This window comes from Atractosteus spatula, chromosome 7, assembly GCF_055471065.1.
Source record: "Atractosteus spatula isolate fAtrSpa1 chromosome 7, fAtrSpa1.hap1, whole genome shotgun sequence".
NCBI lineage: Eukaryota > Metazoa > Chordata > Actinopteri > Semionotiformes > Lepisosteidae > Atractosteus > Atractosteus spatula.
The window spans coordinates 26,409,313-26,424,855 of NC_142712.1; the positions used below are offsets into that span (position 1 = coordinate 26,409,313).

At 36.4% G+C, this 15,543-nt stretch overlaps 1 protein-coding gene across 4 annotated transcripts in view; it reads right to left on the bottom strand.

Moving 5' to 3' along the window:
- Positions 1 to 834: 834 nt before the first annotated feature.
- The window catches only part of tmprss15 (transmembrane serine protease 15), a 255,332-nt gene continuing 240,623 nt past the window's right edge, over positions 835 to 15,543 (bottom strand). For 3 of the 4 annotated variants that reach the window (XM_088922408.1, XM_088922411.1, XM_088922410.1), the window contains 2 exons: positions 5,972 to 6,111; positions 835 to 1,560 (listed from right to left, as the gene is read on the bottom strand). In XM_088922408.1, coding sequence (XP_088778534.1) covers positions 1,405 to 1,560; positions 5,972 to 6,111 — 296 coding nt within the window. In that variant the 3' untranslated portion in view covers positions 835 to 1,404. The remainder of the gene's footprint in view (positions 1,561 to 5,971; positions 6,112 to 15,543) is intronic. The other variant, XM_088922409.1, reaches the window with a different exon arrangement.

The following is a 15,543-nucleotide window of genomic DNA, read 5'->3' on the forward strand; positions in this document are numbered from 1 at the left end:
TAGGACAACAATTAAGAAGATTAAAACTACAATAATAGAACTCTTTGGCCATGTACTCCAGGAGTGGGATTGGCATTGAAAAAATTATGCGAAAAATTATACAATATGATAAAGTATGGTGGTGGATGTTTAATGTTATGGGGATGTTTTGATACCACTGGTCCTGAAGACCTTATTAAGGTCCCAAGTATTATGAACCCTAACCTAATCATGAACCAGAACATTTTAGCCAAAACCTGCTTGCCTTTGTCAAGAAGCTTCAACTTGGCTGCAAGTGGTTTTCCCAGCAAGACAATAACTCCAAGCACACGTCAAAATCCACAAAGAAATGGTTAATTGACCACAAAACCAACACTTTGCAATGGACATTTCAGTCTCTGGAATTGAACACCATTTAAAATCTGTGGTTGGAATTGAAGAGGGCAGCCCATAAGCACAGTCTAGAGGATATCAAGGAGCTGGAAAAATTCTGTATGTAGGAATAGAATAAGATCCTTCCCACTGTGTTTTCCAATATCAACAAACATTATAGAAAATGGCTGTGCTGTTATCCTTGCAAGGGGATGATGCACAAAGTACTGAAAGAGAGGTGCTAATAATTGTGGCACTTAATTTTTCAAAAATTATTTTAGAATTTAAGAAATGAATTATTTTTGTAGATTCCGTTGAATCAATTATTGATCATTATAATCTTGTTACCAATGCTCATTATCAATACAATTTTATTATAAAAAAGGCTGTATCTTTATCAAGGATTTCAATCAGTTTGAGGGTGACTGGATGAAAAGTAAGTTAAATAAATGGAAGATCTTACAAGTTAAAAAAGGAAATTAGTACAAGTTATGAGTTTTTATTAATTAAAAATCATAAGATTATTTTGTGATGCCACGTATGACAGCTCAACCAGGGACACTGATCCAGGCTGGTTCACGCCAAGACAGTTTCACAATAACATCAAGCATGTATAGACATTGAAGATACAGAGCGGTGCAGATAAAATACACGATACAAAGTTAGGACATGTCTTATACTTCCAAAGAAAAAGAGAAAAATATTATCCTTAATTTACATTTTCTACTTTTTCTCAGTTTTTGCTGATATTAACTTATTTTACCTGTTAAAAACTGAAATTTGAGCATTCAAGTTTTTAATAAAATAATTGTTGTAATTTCACAATATGGAAGTGTCTGATTTCTTTTGCAAAGCACAGTATATATATCTTTTGAGAAATCATGTAGGGAATCATTCATTTAGAACAGCTGGGGCAAAAGTGGTTTCATTGTCTTCATTCCTCATGATCTTCATTTAATAACTTCCATTTTATAAGGTAAGGTTTTGTGATTATAGAACCCGAATTCCTGCAAACTTCAAACAACAGGCTGAACTGGAAGAAAATCTTTGTATCTACAGCTGTATTTTATATATCCAATCCAAAAACTCTGTGACACGCACATACACACTTGGGCGGTGTGGTCGACCACAGCCAGATCCAAAAGACGTCACACCAGCTAGCATCCATCCAGTCTTGTCCTGGCACATGAGAGGACCCCCTGAGTCACCCTGTGAAAGACAACGTGCAACCTCGGTATCACAGTATTTTTATTTATTTAATTAGATTGTAGGGAGGAAACAATTTAGACAGAATATTATTTGCATAACAAGCATAAGTAAAATAAGAATAATACATAATGCCGATACTGTATAGCAACTGAGGAAATGCATACTGGCTTTACTGGTCTCACTGAATGTATCTCCTATCCTGCTATCCAGTCAGCTAAACGCTTATCCAAATAATTCTTGGAAAAATCAAGCTGATATCTCATTCAATTAATTTATTTGAATAGAAAATGTGGAACAGCAAAATGTAAACAACATGACCATTTATAAATATTTTGATCATTACAAATCTCCTGACAATAATAATAACTGAGTCACTAGCCCTAACTATCTAGGCAATTCACTAGTCACTATTCTATGTGATGGTAATACATGCTGAAAATAATTTACTTTCATCCAAAAAAAAAACAAAATAATGTATTTCATACAATGATATAAAGTATTATAATATTGTAGCGGCAAGGCTTATTAAAATACAGGAATTAAATTTGCTTCTCCCTTGCCAGTCTCTCTCTCCCTGATCTCAGTGGTGCTTGATACAGAGAGGCGATTCCATTTGGTTCACAATTAAGGTGTTTTACTAGCTGATAGAGTGTCCTGATAAGGAACAACTCCCAAGGCTGAGACACATCAACCACCCTAACAAATGGTCATCTCCGGTGCCTTAAAGTCTGGGATTCTGGGAGAGTCTTATCCCAAGTTGTTTACAAGGTCAAAGTGCATTGTTACTCATCATCAGCCAATCAGGAACTGGTAGGGCAGGTTAACCCCACGTGGGTCTCGAATGCCCATGAAACTTTCAACCAATGAACAACCATCGTTCCTCCAGGTAAAATAGGCAGCGCAGGGCTTCCTCAGCTCGCCTCTAGGACATTCCCGACTCAGCTCCTCCTGGACATCCTCAAACTCAGACCGGACAATCACGTAACGGCCAGTGTGTCCGAGTGCCAGGACTTTACTTTGTTCTAAGAGTCGAGAACGGAGGTTGCCAGCGCGTAACCAAAGGATCCACCAGAGGTTAGCCCTCGTGAACCCACTGTGAACGGTCACCTGATCAACAAGTGAACTACGATCGGAACTGTGGACAGCTGAATATATGTATTCAGAACTAGCGCTACATCAGGAACGAACCGGTCTTCTTCCTGTCTAAAGAGTGTGACCTGCTTGGACCCGCAGTCACTTTTCTCCTGTACACAAACTTTGCTAGTTTCTGCCAACACTAACTAGCTGGTCTTCAGAGAGCATCAGCAGCGCATCGCAGCAGAAATCTTTCCCACCACGTTGCAAGCCGCATCAGCACTCCCTGGCACCGAGCCAGAGAGCGCTGATTGGACACAGCAACAAGCCTGCCACTGTTCTTTGTGTCTGAAGGAGATCTGAATCCACACAGATTGGATGAGTATTCAACATTCTGCATTACCGCTCGAGAATTCAATTGTTACTTCAACACCAGTTGATATCAATGTAATTCTTATGAGTGATGTACTTGCTTTTGAGTATCTAGTGTAGAAGTTGTAACCAAGTTCATTTACGAAACGGTCTAAATGAATGATATACTGAATGTATGTCCCTCTTGGTATTTGTAACTTTTTGTGATTTAATATATGCCTTTTGTATTCTGCTAACCTTCACTATAAGATCTTTTATGTTTATATAATAATAATAATAATTGCTTACACTTATATAGCATTTTTCTGGACACAGCACTTTACAGGTAATGGGGACTCCCCTCAACCACCACCAATGTGCAGCATCCACCTGGATGATGCGACGGCAGCCATAGTGCACCAGAACGCTCACCACACATCAGATATTAGTGGGGAGGAGAGCAGAGTAATGAAGCCAATTCATAGACAGGGATTATTAGGAGGCCATGATTGATAAGGGCCAATGGGAAGTTTTGGGCCAGGACGCCAGGGTTATACCCCTACTCTTTGCGAGAAATGCCCTGGGATTTTTAATGACCACAGAAAGTCAGGACCTTGGTTTTACATCTCATCCAAAGGACGGCGCCTGTTTACAGTATAGTGTCCCCGTCACTATACTGGGGCATTAGGATCCACATAGACCGCAGGGTGAGCGCCCCCTGCTGGCCCCACTAACACCACTTCCAGCAGCAACCTTAGTTTTTCCCAGAAGGTCTCCCATCCAGGTACTGACCAGGCTCACACTTGCTTAGTTTCAGTGGGCTGCCAGTTGTGAGTTGCAGGGTGATATGGCTGCTGGCTAACACATTTTATGTATTAATAAATGTATTCTTGTGTATTAGTATCCATGTGTGTGCGCTGTTTGAGTTATCCCACAAGGTTGATTCTAATACCATCAAAAGAATCATTTTGTGGCTTACTGCTACAATTAATAATTGTCCCAGTTAAGCACAAAACCCCTACATTTACTGGTGCCTCATGAGAGGATGCCTACAATATGAATATGTACAGATATTGCCATCTTTATGACACAGATGTATTAGTATTGCCACACTTTGCACTAACTTTATGTTAAACATATATCCTGCAACAACTCTATACCACTTCCTGTAATAACTATCCGATCAATAACAGTGAACTTGATCAGGTAGTAAATCCTGGATTATGCTAATGACATTGGAGGAGTTTGCATGTAATGGTACTGGCACTTTAGTGGGTGTTCTGTCTGCTCAATCACAGTTTTGTGCCATAAAGAAACATCCGAAAGGGAGAATTCCACAAACATGTGAGAGTGAGTAAAACAGAAAATTTACATTATTTTTTCAAACAATGGAAAAGATCTGTCTACAAGCAACGATGTCTTATTTTCCCATCTACTGTAGGAAACTCGAGAGCTCTATTTTGCAACAGTAAAATGCTTCTTGTTTATTTTTGCCCACCAATTTGTAGATGAGGTGTTTTTGCTTGCCCAGCTCTCAGTGTCAACTTGAAGATGCCAAACAAGATGCATGGGAATGCAGAAAAGAAAGAATTCATAGTGCAGGACACACACTCAGATAAAAATACAGAGAAACTGTTAGGGAAAAGTAGTGAGGACCCTATGCAGAAAACTAGGGTGATTTCCGAAGGCGTAGTCTATAGAACAAACCGAGGTCCGAAAGACGAAGATAAACAAGCCGGTGCAAAAGTACAAAAACCAGAAGCAGAGCTGTAAGCTGTGAGGAAGCCCTGTGTCAAAACCAGAACGAGAACAAAACTATCAAAACCAAAACCAGGAGATGTAGTCGAAGAACAAACCAGAGTCAGGAAGCCAAAAACCAAATAGTAAGTAATTAACAAGAGTAGCAGTAGCTCTAGCCAGGAAAAACCTAATACTGAGCACAGGGGAGAGTGTGAAGCAGCATTAAATAGACTGGGGTAAATGGGTTAATTGGGAACTGTGCTGGAATGCAAGGTGGAATGACAAGTCCTCTGGGGGTGTGGCGTAACAGAAACAGCTGAGAATCTGAAAATCATACTACATAGCCAGTTAAAAGCTCCACTATTCATATGGAGGATATTGAATCTAATGTCTCTAGAGAGAATCATGAACTCCTTAAAGAAGCCCTGGAACAGACAGCCATGCAAGAGTCATATGCAGCTGAGGGTTACCAAAGGACAAAAGAAAATCAAATGGACATGGAACATGTGAGTAAAGAGGACACTAGAATACATTATCGAGGATCAGAACCACTTGAAAGTACTATGGAATCCCCCTCTATCACGGGTGATCGGAACAGTTCTGAGAAGGAAAAAGGTGGTCAGCCTTAATCACAGGATGGAAAGTCTCCAGTGAGTAGTACACCACAGTTGCCCAGAGAACAAATCTGTAGAAATCTTTCTGACTGTCATCCACCATTAAAATTATGGACCTGAAGAATCTGTGTAATAAGTCAAGTAAAGTGGAGAGAGCTAAAGCAGTGACAAATGTATGTAACCTGGGATTTGTCATTATTGCCTCAACAGATGAAGCAACTAGGTGAATCAATCATCTGTACAGAACAGATGTGGAGAGGTCTAAGAACAAACAGACCAGAAAGATGATATAAAGGACCACTGATATAAAGATATAAAGAAGACTGGAAGTAACAACACGTAGCTAATCAGTATAGTTTACCTGTGCTAGAAGAGGAGGATAGGTTGGTTGACTTTCTTTTATATAAAATAAAAGAAGAATGATCGTTACACCCAGAGGGGGGTAGTGATAAAAACGTGTTTGTGTTACAAAATTAGACCCTATTGTGGGTCACCACACGTGGCATCAAAATATATATTGTCTATAATTGTAAAATACAAATATTATATATAAGACACATATTTAGTATATTAAATAAGAAATAAATACTAGAAATATTTATTTATTTAACTAATTGATTTCACAGTCATACCTGGCAGGTGTCAACTCCTCCTTCATCATAGCCAGCACACAGCATCCTCTGTGTAATATTGTATTCAGGCATTAGCTGTTGGCACTCCTTATTGGTGACGAGAGGGAGGAATGCTTCCTGCAGAATATTTGCCACGGGTCCTGAATTTAAAATGATAATGTTCATCATTCTACAAGTATATTCTAGGCAATAAACATCAGAATAATTTGATCAAATAAATGGGCAAAAGGTTTTCCAGTTAAAAAGTTCAGGGTATGTGGAGTATTGTACCCTTGGAGATTTTCAGTCAATAAATTCCATCCATCCATATTTTTAACCTTTTTATCCAATACAGGATTGCTGGAGAGCTGAAGTCTATTCCTGACAAGAAGTCACTAAATTATTAATTTCCTTTAATTCACTTCTTTAGAGTAACATTTTTTATTAGATTTTAAGGACAACTTTTTGTTATCATAAAAATACATTAAATGTTTTTGTTTGTACTGTAGTAATGTCATTATAACATTTACAAAAATAAAAGGGAACATTTACTGCAGTATAATTTTTACTTTATTTCACATCATTTTGCTTTTAATGGATTTGGAAATGGTGGATTTTGCTTAAAAAACAAATTCTGTTTTTTTACAAATGTGTTTATGTCCAATGTCAAACAAATAATACATTCAGTCTACAACTGTGAAAATAATTTTATTAAATTAATAACGATCTTAATTTAAGGATCTAACTAGAATATATTTATATTGCTGTTAACATGACTGTATTCCACTTTCTTTGTAAAAGTCTGCATCAATTGTTTTTGACTCATTTACTCATGATTACTTTGGAAACATTTTGACCTCTTCGTTTCAGCTACATTTCCAAGCAGTTCCTTGTTGCAGTTGGACCAACAAAGACTCCTTTTTTAAAAAAGTAAAATAGTAAATATTATTACACTATATGAACTTATTTTTATATTATTTTTATGTATCTCAACATGTTTGATGTTAAATTACATTAAAAACATGAATGAGAAAACATGAATACTGTCAACAATGGGAGTAAAAAACAGTTTTGGTTTAATTCAGTCCAATTCAAAATACTTTATTAATCTCCATAGGGCAATTTAGTACAAGCCTTTACAACAAGCCTTAAATCAAAATTAATATTTTATTATAGTATTATAATTATAATCAAGAATAACAAAGTGGTATTAAAAAGATCACTGAAACTGAACTATAATAATCTCATTATTATTCATATCATTAAACATAGCTTTCTCACCAGTTAGTTTTATTTTTGAAACCATCGTTAAACAAAGCAGGAGCTTATTGTACTTCCTAAAGACATTATACACAGAATGATTATACATTTTAATCGTTTTTAATTTTTTATAAATTTTAGAAAAGTTTCATCTATACTAATACCACAAACTATTCTCGATTGCATTTCTGAATGTTATGCCACAATTAGTTCAGCATTTTCCATACATCTAAATAAAAAAGTCAGATGTTAGCATAAACTATTAGTACTCAATACTTAATTTTAAAATTTGCACTGTAATAAATTGTTGCACTTCTTCCACATTGTTGTTCAAATATTGATGTTCAAGACTTTGTTCAAATATACATTAAATCTAACTATCAGAAAACAAGTAAAATACAAACTTATAAAATAAAAAATGAAGGTCAAATATAATTTAAAACATTTTACTAACTGAACAATCAACAATTAATAACAATATTTAACAAAGTAACTGTTTAAAACATAGATGTATTATCTAAAGAATAGGGTGGCACAGTGGTTAGCATACTTTTTGTATCTTTTTTCAAAAATACAATAGTAGCACCAAATGTCTCAGTGGCTTTCAAAATTAAATTATGCATGGAAATCTTTTAACTTAAAAGATGACCATCCATCTCTAATGGTAGCACAGAGGTTAGCATTGCAGTGCTGAGGCCCTAGTTTCAATTCCTGGGGTAATGTATGTGTGGAGGTTACACATTCTCTCTGGGTTTCCTCAGGTGATCTGATTTCCTCTTGCGGTCCAAACATTCTGGCAGGTTTAATGGAATCTGGATAAATTGGCCATGTGTGTGTGTGTGTGCCCTGTGATACTGGATAAAGAGAATTGAAAATGGATGGAACTAAAAACACACACAGTGATAGAAACCCACTATGAAATGGCAGCAGTTACTCACTGAGGATATGTGTTGGCTTAAGGAAACAGCCTTTCCACCTCTCTAGCACATCAGTATCTATAGGTTAGTTAGTTGCACTAAATATAAACATCTTAAGTTAAAATGCTGGCTCCATGGATCAGCATTTTGCCTATTCCTTCTATTTATGTGCATCCAACAAACAGTTCAATGCTAGCAACTACACAACATCTAAAATACATTTACGTTTAATATGTTTTGATTATAAAACAATTAAAATATGTTGAATCTCATTTCAGTATCTATGTAAACATTCAACAGTGTTCACATGTTCTTTTGTAACCCAGATTTCTTGATATATTTTTGTATATCCAAGCTTTTGCAGGTGTACCTGCATTCCTCTTCTGCACTGTCTGGTCATGATTCACTTTTTTTCTGTTTGCTCATTTCAAAGCTCATTTCTAAAACTTTTTGCTCATACACATTTTTGTATTTTTACATCTAAACCATTTATTTACATTTCTAACACTTTAATGTCCTAAATTTTAATTTATATATAAATTTTAATACATTTTATTAAATACATTTTAATTTGTCTTAATTATTAAGACTGAATTTTAGCTTCAGCCTTGACAAGCTAAAGTTTTTCTTTATCTTTTGTTGCTTGTCTTACAGAGCTTTTTAATTGTGAAGTTTTCAGAATCTTTAAATTAATCTATGTATATTTTAAACTGTTATTACCGATTATTGCACTTGACATAATTAAATTCACCCCTTCTTGAATGTCTATGACAAGCAGAGCTAGTGCTGTCTCTGGTGAAATCTTCTGCAGCTGAAATTTCACTGTTTTAATGAACAAGAAATCAGATTGCTCAAATTTCTAATTACTTATTCTAAGTAAACAAAGTAGTTTTTCTCTGAAAATGTTTTTCTTGTTCTTTTTGGAGACCTTGATCCTTGATCGAAATTGATTTCAAATGTCAAAAAGCATTTATTTTCATTTATATTTAGGCTCAGATTTCACACTAATTACTCGCAGCAAATCCTGATGTTTTGCTTCCCCTTACCACAAAAATATATTAATGTATTGTAGCTAGGATTAACTTTTTTCTCTCTCTCCCTACTTTCTCTCACCTGCTGAGCTCAGGAGGGATTATTTTGTGCTAGCCAACTAGCGCATAATCACCTCACACTAGGAGGAAGGAAAAGTGCTGATGGCCTTTTATTTCACTCTCCATCACTCTTCTCAATCCCCAACCCCCGGATAGACAAAGGTGATAAAAATTAATTCAAAAGGGTGCGGTGTGTTAACACAAACTCTGCTAACAGAGCTGGAGGTGACTTTCTGCTCAATGAATTAAAGCTACAGTACAGCCAGATTTTAAATTCTTCAAGCAAAATGTACCCTTTGTGAAGTAGTGTTCTGCTTGCAAAGAAGCTGATTTGCTGGCATCAGCTACTTTGCAAGCAATACACAACCTCTCAAAAGGTAGCCCCTTTCTTTTGTGCAAACTCAACAAAGGTTTATTTTTTTAGAATTCTTGAAACTTGGACAGTATGCCTCAGGGACTGATTCATAGTTTAATCAAAACAAAGCCGCGCTGGGTCTCATCCCGTTCTATACAAGCGAATCCCATGAAGTCAGATCCACAGACATACCGAAGCAGTACCATACATATGTGATCGTATACATAATAAATAAACTGTACATACAGGAACAAGTAATAGGTTTATTCCATGCTGAAAAGAGAAGAAAGAAATGTTTTGGTCGTGGAACCTTCTTCAGGTGTGAGCTCACAAATGTGCAAAATTTTTACAGATGCTGGTATGAATGGGAACTGGATGGAGACAGATATATATAAATATTTGCAGTTTATTACAGAAAAGCCACCTTTACTACTCTGCATTCTCTCCCGCTCTCTTCCTGATCTCCCCGTCCTAGTCACATTCTCCCCGTAAACCTATCCAGTAACTGAACCATAGAACACACAACTCAAAACATTTAAAACTGCTCAACTGAAAAAACTACAACAGGAACTAACCTTACATCCCTATTGTGTGGTATTAAATTTTTTACAACAAGGGCAAGTGCTCTTACTACGTATTCTTCAAAAGGGATAAAACATTATAGCTTTTTATGAAGTATATAAACATTATATAGTTTAAACAAGCACATGAAAACTTTTTAAAAATAACCACTGCAAGTTACAGAGTTAAAGACCTGGATGCAAAACATGTCCAAGATGGTAGAATACTGTGTATACTTTGTATTTTTTATATTTAGCTACCACTACTATCTACTGTATATATACATTAGGTATATACTGTATTACATATGAGACTGTATGGCTTTAAAGCAAATCCAGTACAGTATGTGTGAAATATATTTTTCACAATCAAAATTTAAAGTTAAATTGCCTTGATTATGCATTGCTGAAATTTGCATTAAGGCTTTTATTAATTCAATATTTAAAATACTGTAGTATACAATTTAAAAAATAATAAAAGTCTAAACAGTATACAACTTAAATTCTATGAATGAAAAAAGACATTATCTAGGATTTTAAACCAGGCATTTTCTGGTAACCCAAATGGCAGCCAAACACACCACATTAAGCTTTCACTGATCCACCTCACGGTTTTACAAAGCAGTGCAGTCCAACAAGACGTAGTTTTACAAAGGTGCGGTAATCCACAAAGTGAGAACTGCAATGTACTAAATTATCCAGCATGCATTCTGAATTGCTGGATCTGTATAACAAAAAAGGCAATAGTTAGTTGAATGAATATATTGCATCCTGTAACTTGACTTACATTAAGGTGTAACCTAGAGTCATACAGATCCAGCCATTCAAAATGTGTGTGGTACACTGCATTGAAATGCGGTGGATTTGCGCAACATACCGCCTCACACCGAAACGTACCGCATGTTTTTTGAAATAGGATAATAGTACCTTGTAAGACCGCCAGGTGGAGCTAATAAAGCTTAATGTTTCATGTCGCCAGAAAACGCCCGGTTTCGAATTCTGGTTACTGTTGAGGGACAATCTTTTTCCAATTAAGAATTTAAGTTGTATACTGTTTAGACTTTCAATAATTTTAAACTGTATTACAGCATGTTAAACATTAAACATTAAAAAGTTGGTATATTTTATAAAAGCAAGATTGCTCAGTTGGACAAAAGTACACAACCTTCCACCTTTATCATAAATAATGTAATTATTCATAAATATTTTATGCATCAAAGTCTTTAACTTGGTAACTTACAGTGGGATCTTGGTTTAACAGTCTTGTTCTAACGTTATTAAGCTTATATTCTGTACTTCATAAAAAGTTAGAATTTTTAATCCTTTTCTAAGAATACATATTAAGAACACCACTTGCTGTTCTGTAAAAAGATAAATGTTGTAGTGATTTAACATCATTTGATAGTTATATTAATATGGAACTGTGTAACTAACCAGCTAAAATATCACAGGTGAACATTTTGGAAACATTTTGACATCCATTTCTTTTCAAAAAACGTTTACTGTCCTTTTAGTGGTAATAGCGCTGCACCCAATGGTTCAAAGCACGATCAGAATATTATTTTCGATTTGTTTCTTATATAGTGAATACATAAAATAGTCCACTATTATAGCTTTTTGTTGGCTCTGGTGTGAATTTGTGTATCTGGATAAATTAAGTGATGGTTTTGTGATTAAGGATTTCTTTGCAAAATTCTTTAAGTTAAACAAATGAGGGAAGAAGGGTTATTTTTACAATTGACATTCTAAGATTCTGACTGATTTAATTACCCTCATTTAGCTGAAACGGATAAAGAAATCAGGCAAAAGTTATACAGATGCAGCCATTCAAAGTGCGTGGCACAGACACGTTCCGGGGGTAATTGGCTACGGCCTCGCCCATTGTGACGCGCGATGATGCAAAATACTGCGTTACGTGATTGGTTGACCGACAGGGGCACTCATGGTGCATTGGTCGGTTGTAGCAAGATTTAAATGTCTTTACTGTGCCCATTTAAGTATTGAATATTTATATGGAATTTTACCACTGAAGGGAAATCTTAGTAGCTGAGCATAAAAAGAATAGGAGCATACTGTAACGTATGTGAAGGCCATAAACTGTATTAATTTTGGAACATAAACATACAGTATATGGTTGGTCTTGGTACTTTAAAGAAAAAATACACACCAATATTCCATTTCTCCCTAAACATTTTAAGCATCGAAGTCTTTAACTAACGTGATACCGGAGTCAACAAGCATACTTTTAGAATTTGATTAAAAGGGAATATAATATGGAATTGCGTATCTAAAGAAATTAATAACGATATAATTATATTCATGTACCGCAACACAAGAATAGTACACGCTGTACAATGTCTGTTGATACTTTTTCTGTAGGGCTTTTTCAACACTCATCAGGTGACCTTGCCAGTGGCGCTGTGGGCTAGGTTCCGGACTTATATATCACATGTTGGGTGTTCAAATCCATCCGGAGCCATGACTTTTTTTTTTACCAACATTTCTTTGAAAAAATAAAATAGGGTTAGTGTTAGGGTTACTGTCAAACTTTAAATCAACAATTGATTTAAGGACGATCTGTCAAAGTGCAATGAAATACAATATTGTTGTTGTTGTTATTGTTGCTTTTATCCTGTAAAGCGTTTTGAGAAGCCACCTTTAAAGGCGCTATATAAAAGCGCTGATTCTTATGGAATGTGTTTTCTTTCTTCTTTTTTTCAGCATGGAATAAACCTATTACTTGATTCTTATGGATGCCCGGTTCCGCCGGGGATTCAAAAAAAAAACATGGAATCGCGTATCTAAGGAAATAGCAGTATAACCTTATTCATGCACAAACAGTGGCATGTTACATTATTAATTTGGGTGTCTCCCCTTGCCAGAAAGCTCTAAATTGCATTTTGAGTGCGGTTTTTGACTTTTTTTAAATTAAAACCCATAAATAAAGTTGATACTGTTTAGACTTTTAATTATTTTAAACTGTATTACAGCAGCACAATGCACAATGCAACGTAAATCGCTATCTTTGTCTTCTGCGTAATACTGTTCACCTCTCTGTCCAGCAAATTAACAATAGTAATAATAATGAACTTTATTTATATAGCGCCTTTAAAGGTGGCTCCTCAAAGTGCTTTACAGGATAAAAACAATAACAACAATACTGTTAGGCTGGGCAAACGATTTTTAATTTTTTAAAAAAAGAAATGAAAAATGAGATATAATGATGTGTTCCTGCTTACACATTAACGAAGAGCATAACGAAGGTCATAAAGGTCATAAACGATATTAATTTTGGAACATCATTATGTAAGCTGTATGTTGCTGTTATTGGTATTTTAAAGAAAAAATACTGTAAAATCCTGGGTTCGGTAAAATGTTTCAGGCATTCATGTGAAGGACAACAGAGCTTTCACTCTGTGAATTATCAAACTTTATTGATAAAACAAAAACAAAAACTATCCGACCAAACCAGAAAACGAAAAAAAGAATCAAGAATAACGGACACAGCGCAAACCTGCATTCTCTCCTCAACCGTCCACACCACACTTTTTCCTGGGTCAGAGATTAAATAAAACAACACTCGCACCAAACAAATTACCACACACTGAACACTCAACATGTTAACCTGAGCCGAAAAGCCAAACATATTGATGTGCATTTGCCTGGCGCAGCGTGGTTTTCATCACTCTCTGCGGGAGTGCTGGCTGTGACGAATTAAACCGGTTTAACAGGTATTTTCAAAGTAGAAGGGGGCGAGATTTCCAGCGAAAGACACCTCCCCTCCTCCAAAACCCAGTAAGTACAGTACTTACTTAAGTTAGTACTTCTTGCATTAAGAAAGCTAGGTGTTAGCATAAATTATTAGTAATCAATAATATTAAATTTAGCACTGTAATAAATTGTGCTAATAATAAATTCTATTCTACTCTGAGAATCTAGGGGGAGGAAGAATGCCCGTGGTCTTTTCACTTACTGCAATATTATGGACACTCAATTGACTTTTTTTAAAAAAAAAAAACGTTTTTTTTGACAGCTGGTACAGCACCCCACCGTGCCCACGCGCCAGCATTATATTCTCATGTACGGGTAGAATACGTTCATTGTCTTCCAATGAAAGACGGGTTCCTTTCGCTGTAGTCGGGAGACATTAGAAGCTTGCCACGCCCGGACTGTTACACCAATGCATTAGCATGTTAAAGCGATTCCATTGAGGAGCCAGGCGCGATAATTGATAAAAGCCATTTGGCTGCAGCGAATGTGAATTCTGTCTGGCATTGCCAGATTGTGAAAAAATAAAAGTATTTAGATCAGGATAGGGGGTAAGGGAGTCGTTTCTATGACACTCTCCCTTATAAACAAAACAAAAACTAAAAATAAGATACAATCTACAGACATTCACAACATAGACATATCTTAAAACATTTACATATATTGTTAAATTATTACTTTAAATATATAAGTTACTGAAACAGCCAGTTAATAAAATCGTTGCAATTTTGTTCTCGTTTGGAGGTGGGAATATTCTGACAACAATTGATTTAAAGACAATCTGTCAAAGTGCAATGCACTCTGCTCTCGGCCGCTGGCAAGAGTGCCAACCTGTAGAAGCAGCACGTGTATGGAGACTTTTCGGCAGCAGCGGGAGCAGTACGACGCATTACAGGGGAGGATTGGGAGGTTAGAGACACTCCTGAAGATGCAGAAGCCGGAGACAGTGTGTACCGGCAGTCAAGCGCTTGAGAAGCTGTCTCCCGATGAGTGCCTCCCCCCACCGCGCAGGTTGCAATGCCTGGCGGAAGCTCTGCCCCCCACAGAGCACACACCGCCTCAGGACACTCCATCCCGGCTTCTCTGCTCACCACCGCCCAGGACCGGGCTGACGCTGTCCCCGCCATCTATCTCCCCTCAGGAAGCACCGTTTACACAGCGGAATTCACAGACGCCAGTGGAACGAACAATTCTCCCAGATATCCAACTGTTGCCCATCACTCAAGAGAAGGAGGGGGGGTTGTACTTGCAGTGCATCGGTATAGATGGGAAAGCCAGAGCCGACTGCTACGCCGCCCTCGTGTTTGGGGTGCTTATCATTCTCAGTGCATAACAAGGAAGATTAATAAACATAAACACAATCTCATGGTTAAATAGTCAAGTCTAGCCATGTGTGAGTCTAGTCTCACAGAGCTTCAACAACAGATGACAACTTGTGAGTTAGATTAAGAATGAATAAAAGCATTTCATTAATAACGCGTTTGCGTTTGTCTGGGTGCTGACAAAGTAAAAAACAATTACTTTTTGACAATGAAGAACTGTGTGTCTCTCTCTCTCTCTGCTGGCATTTGTAATCGTTTTTATTTTTAAATACATTTTAGCAAAGTAATGTACCATAAAAGTATTGTGAGACATATTTGGG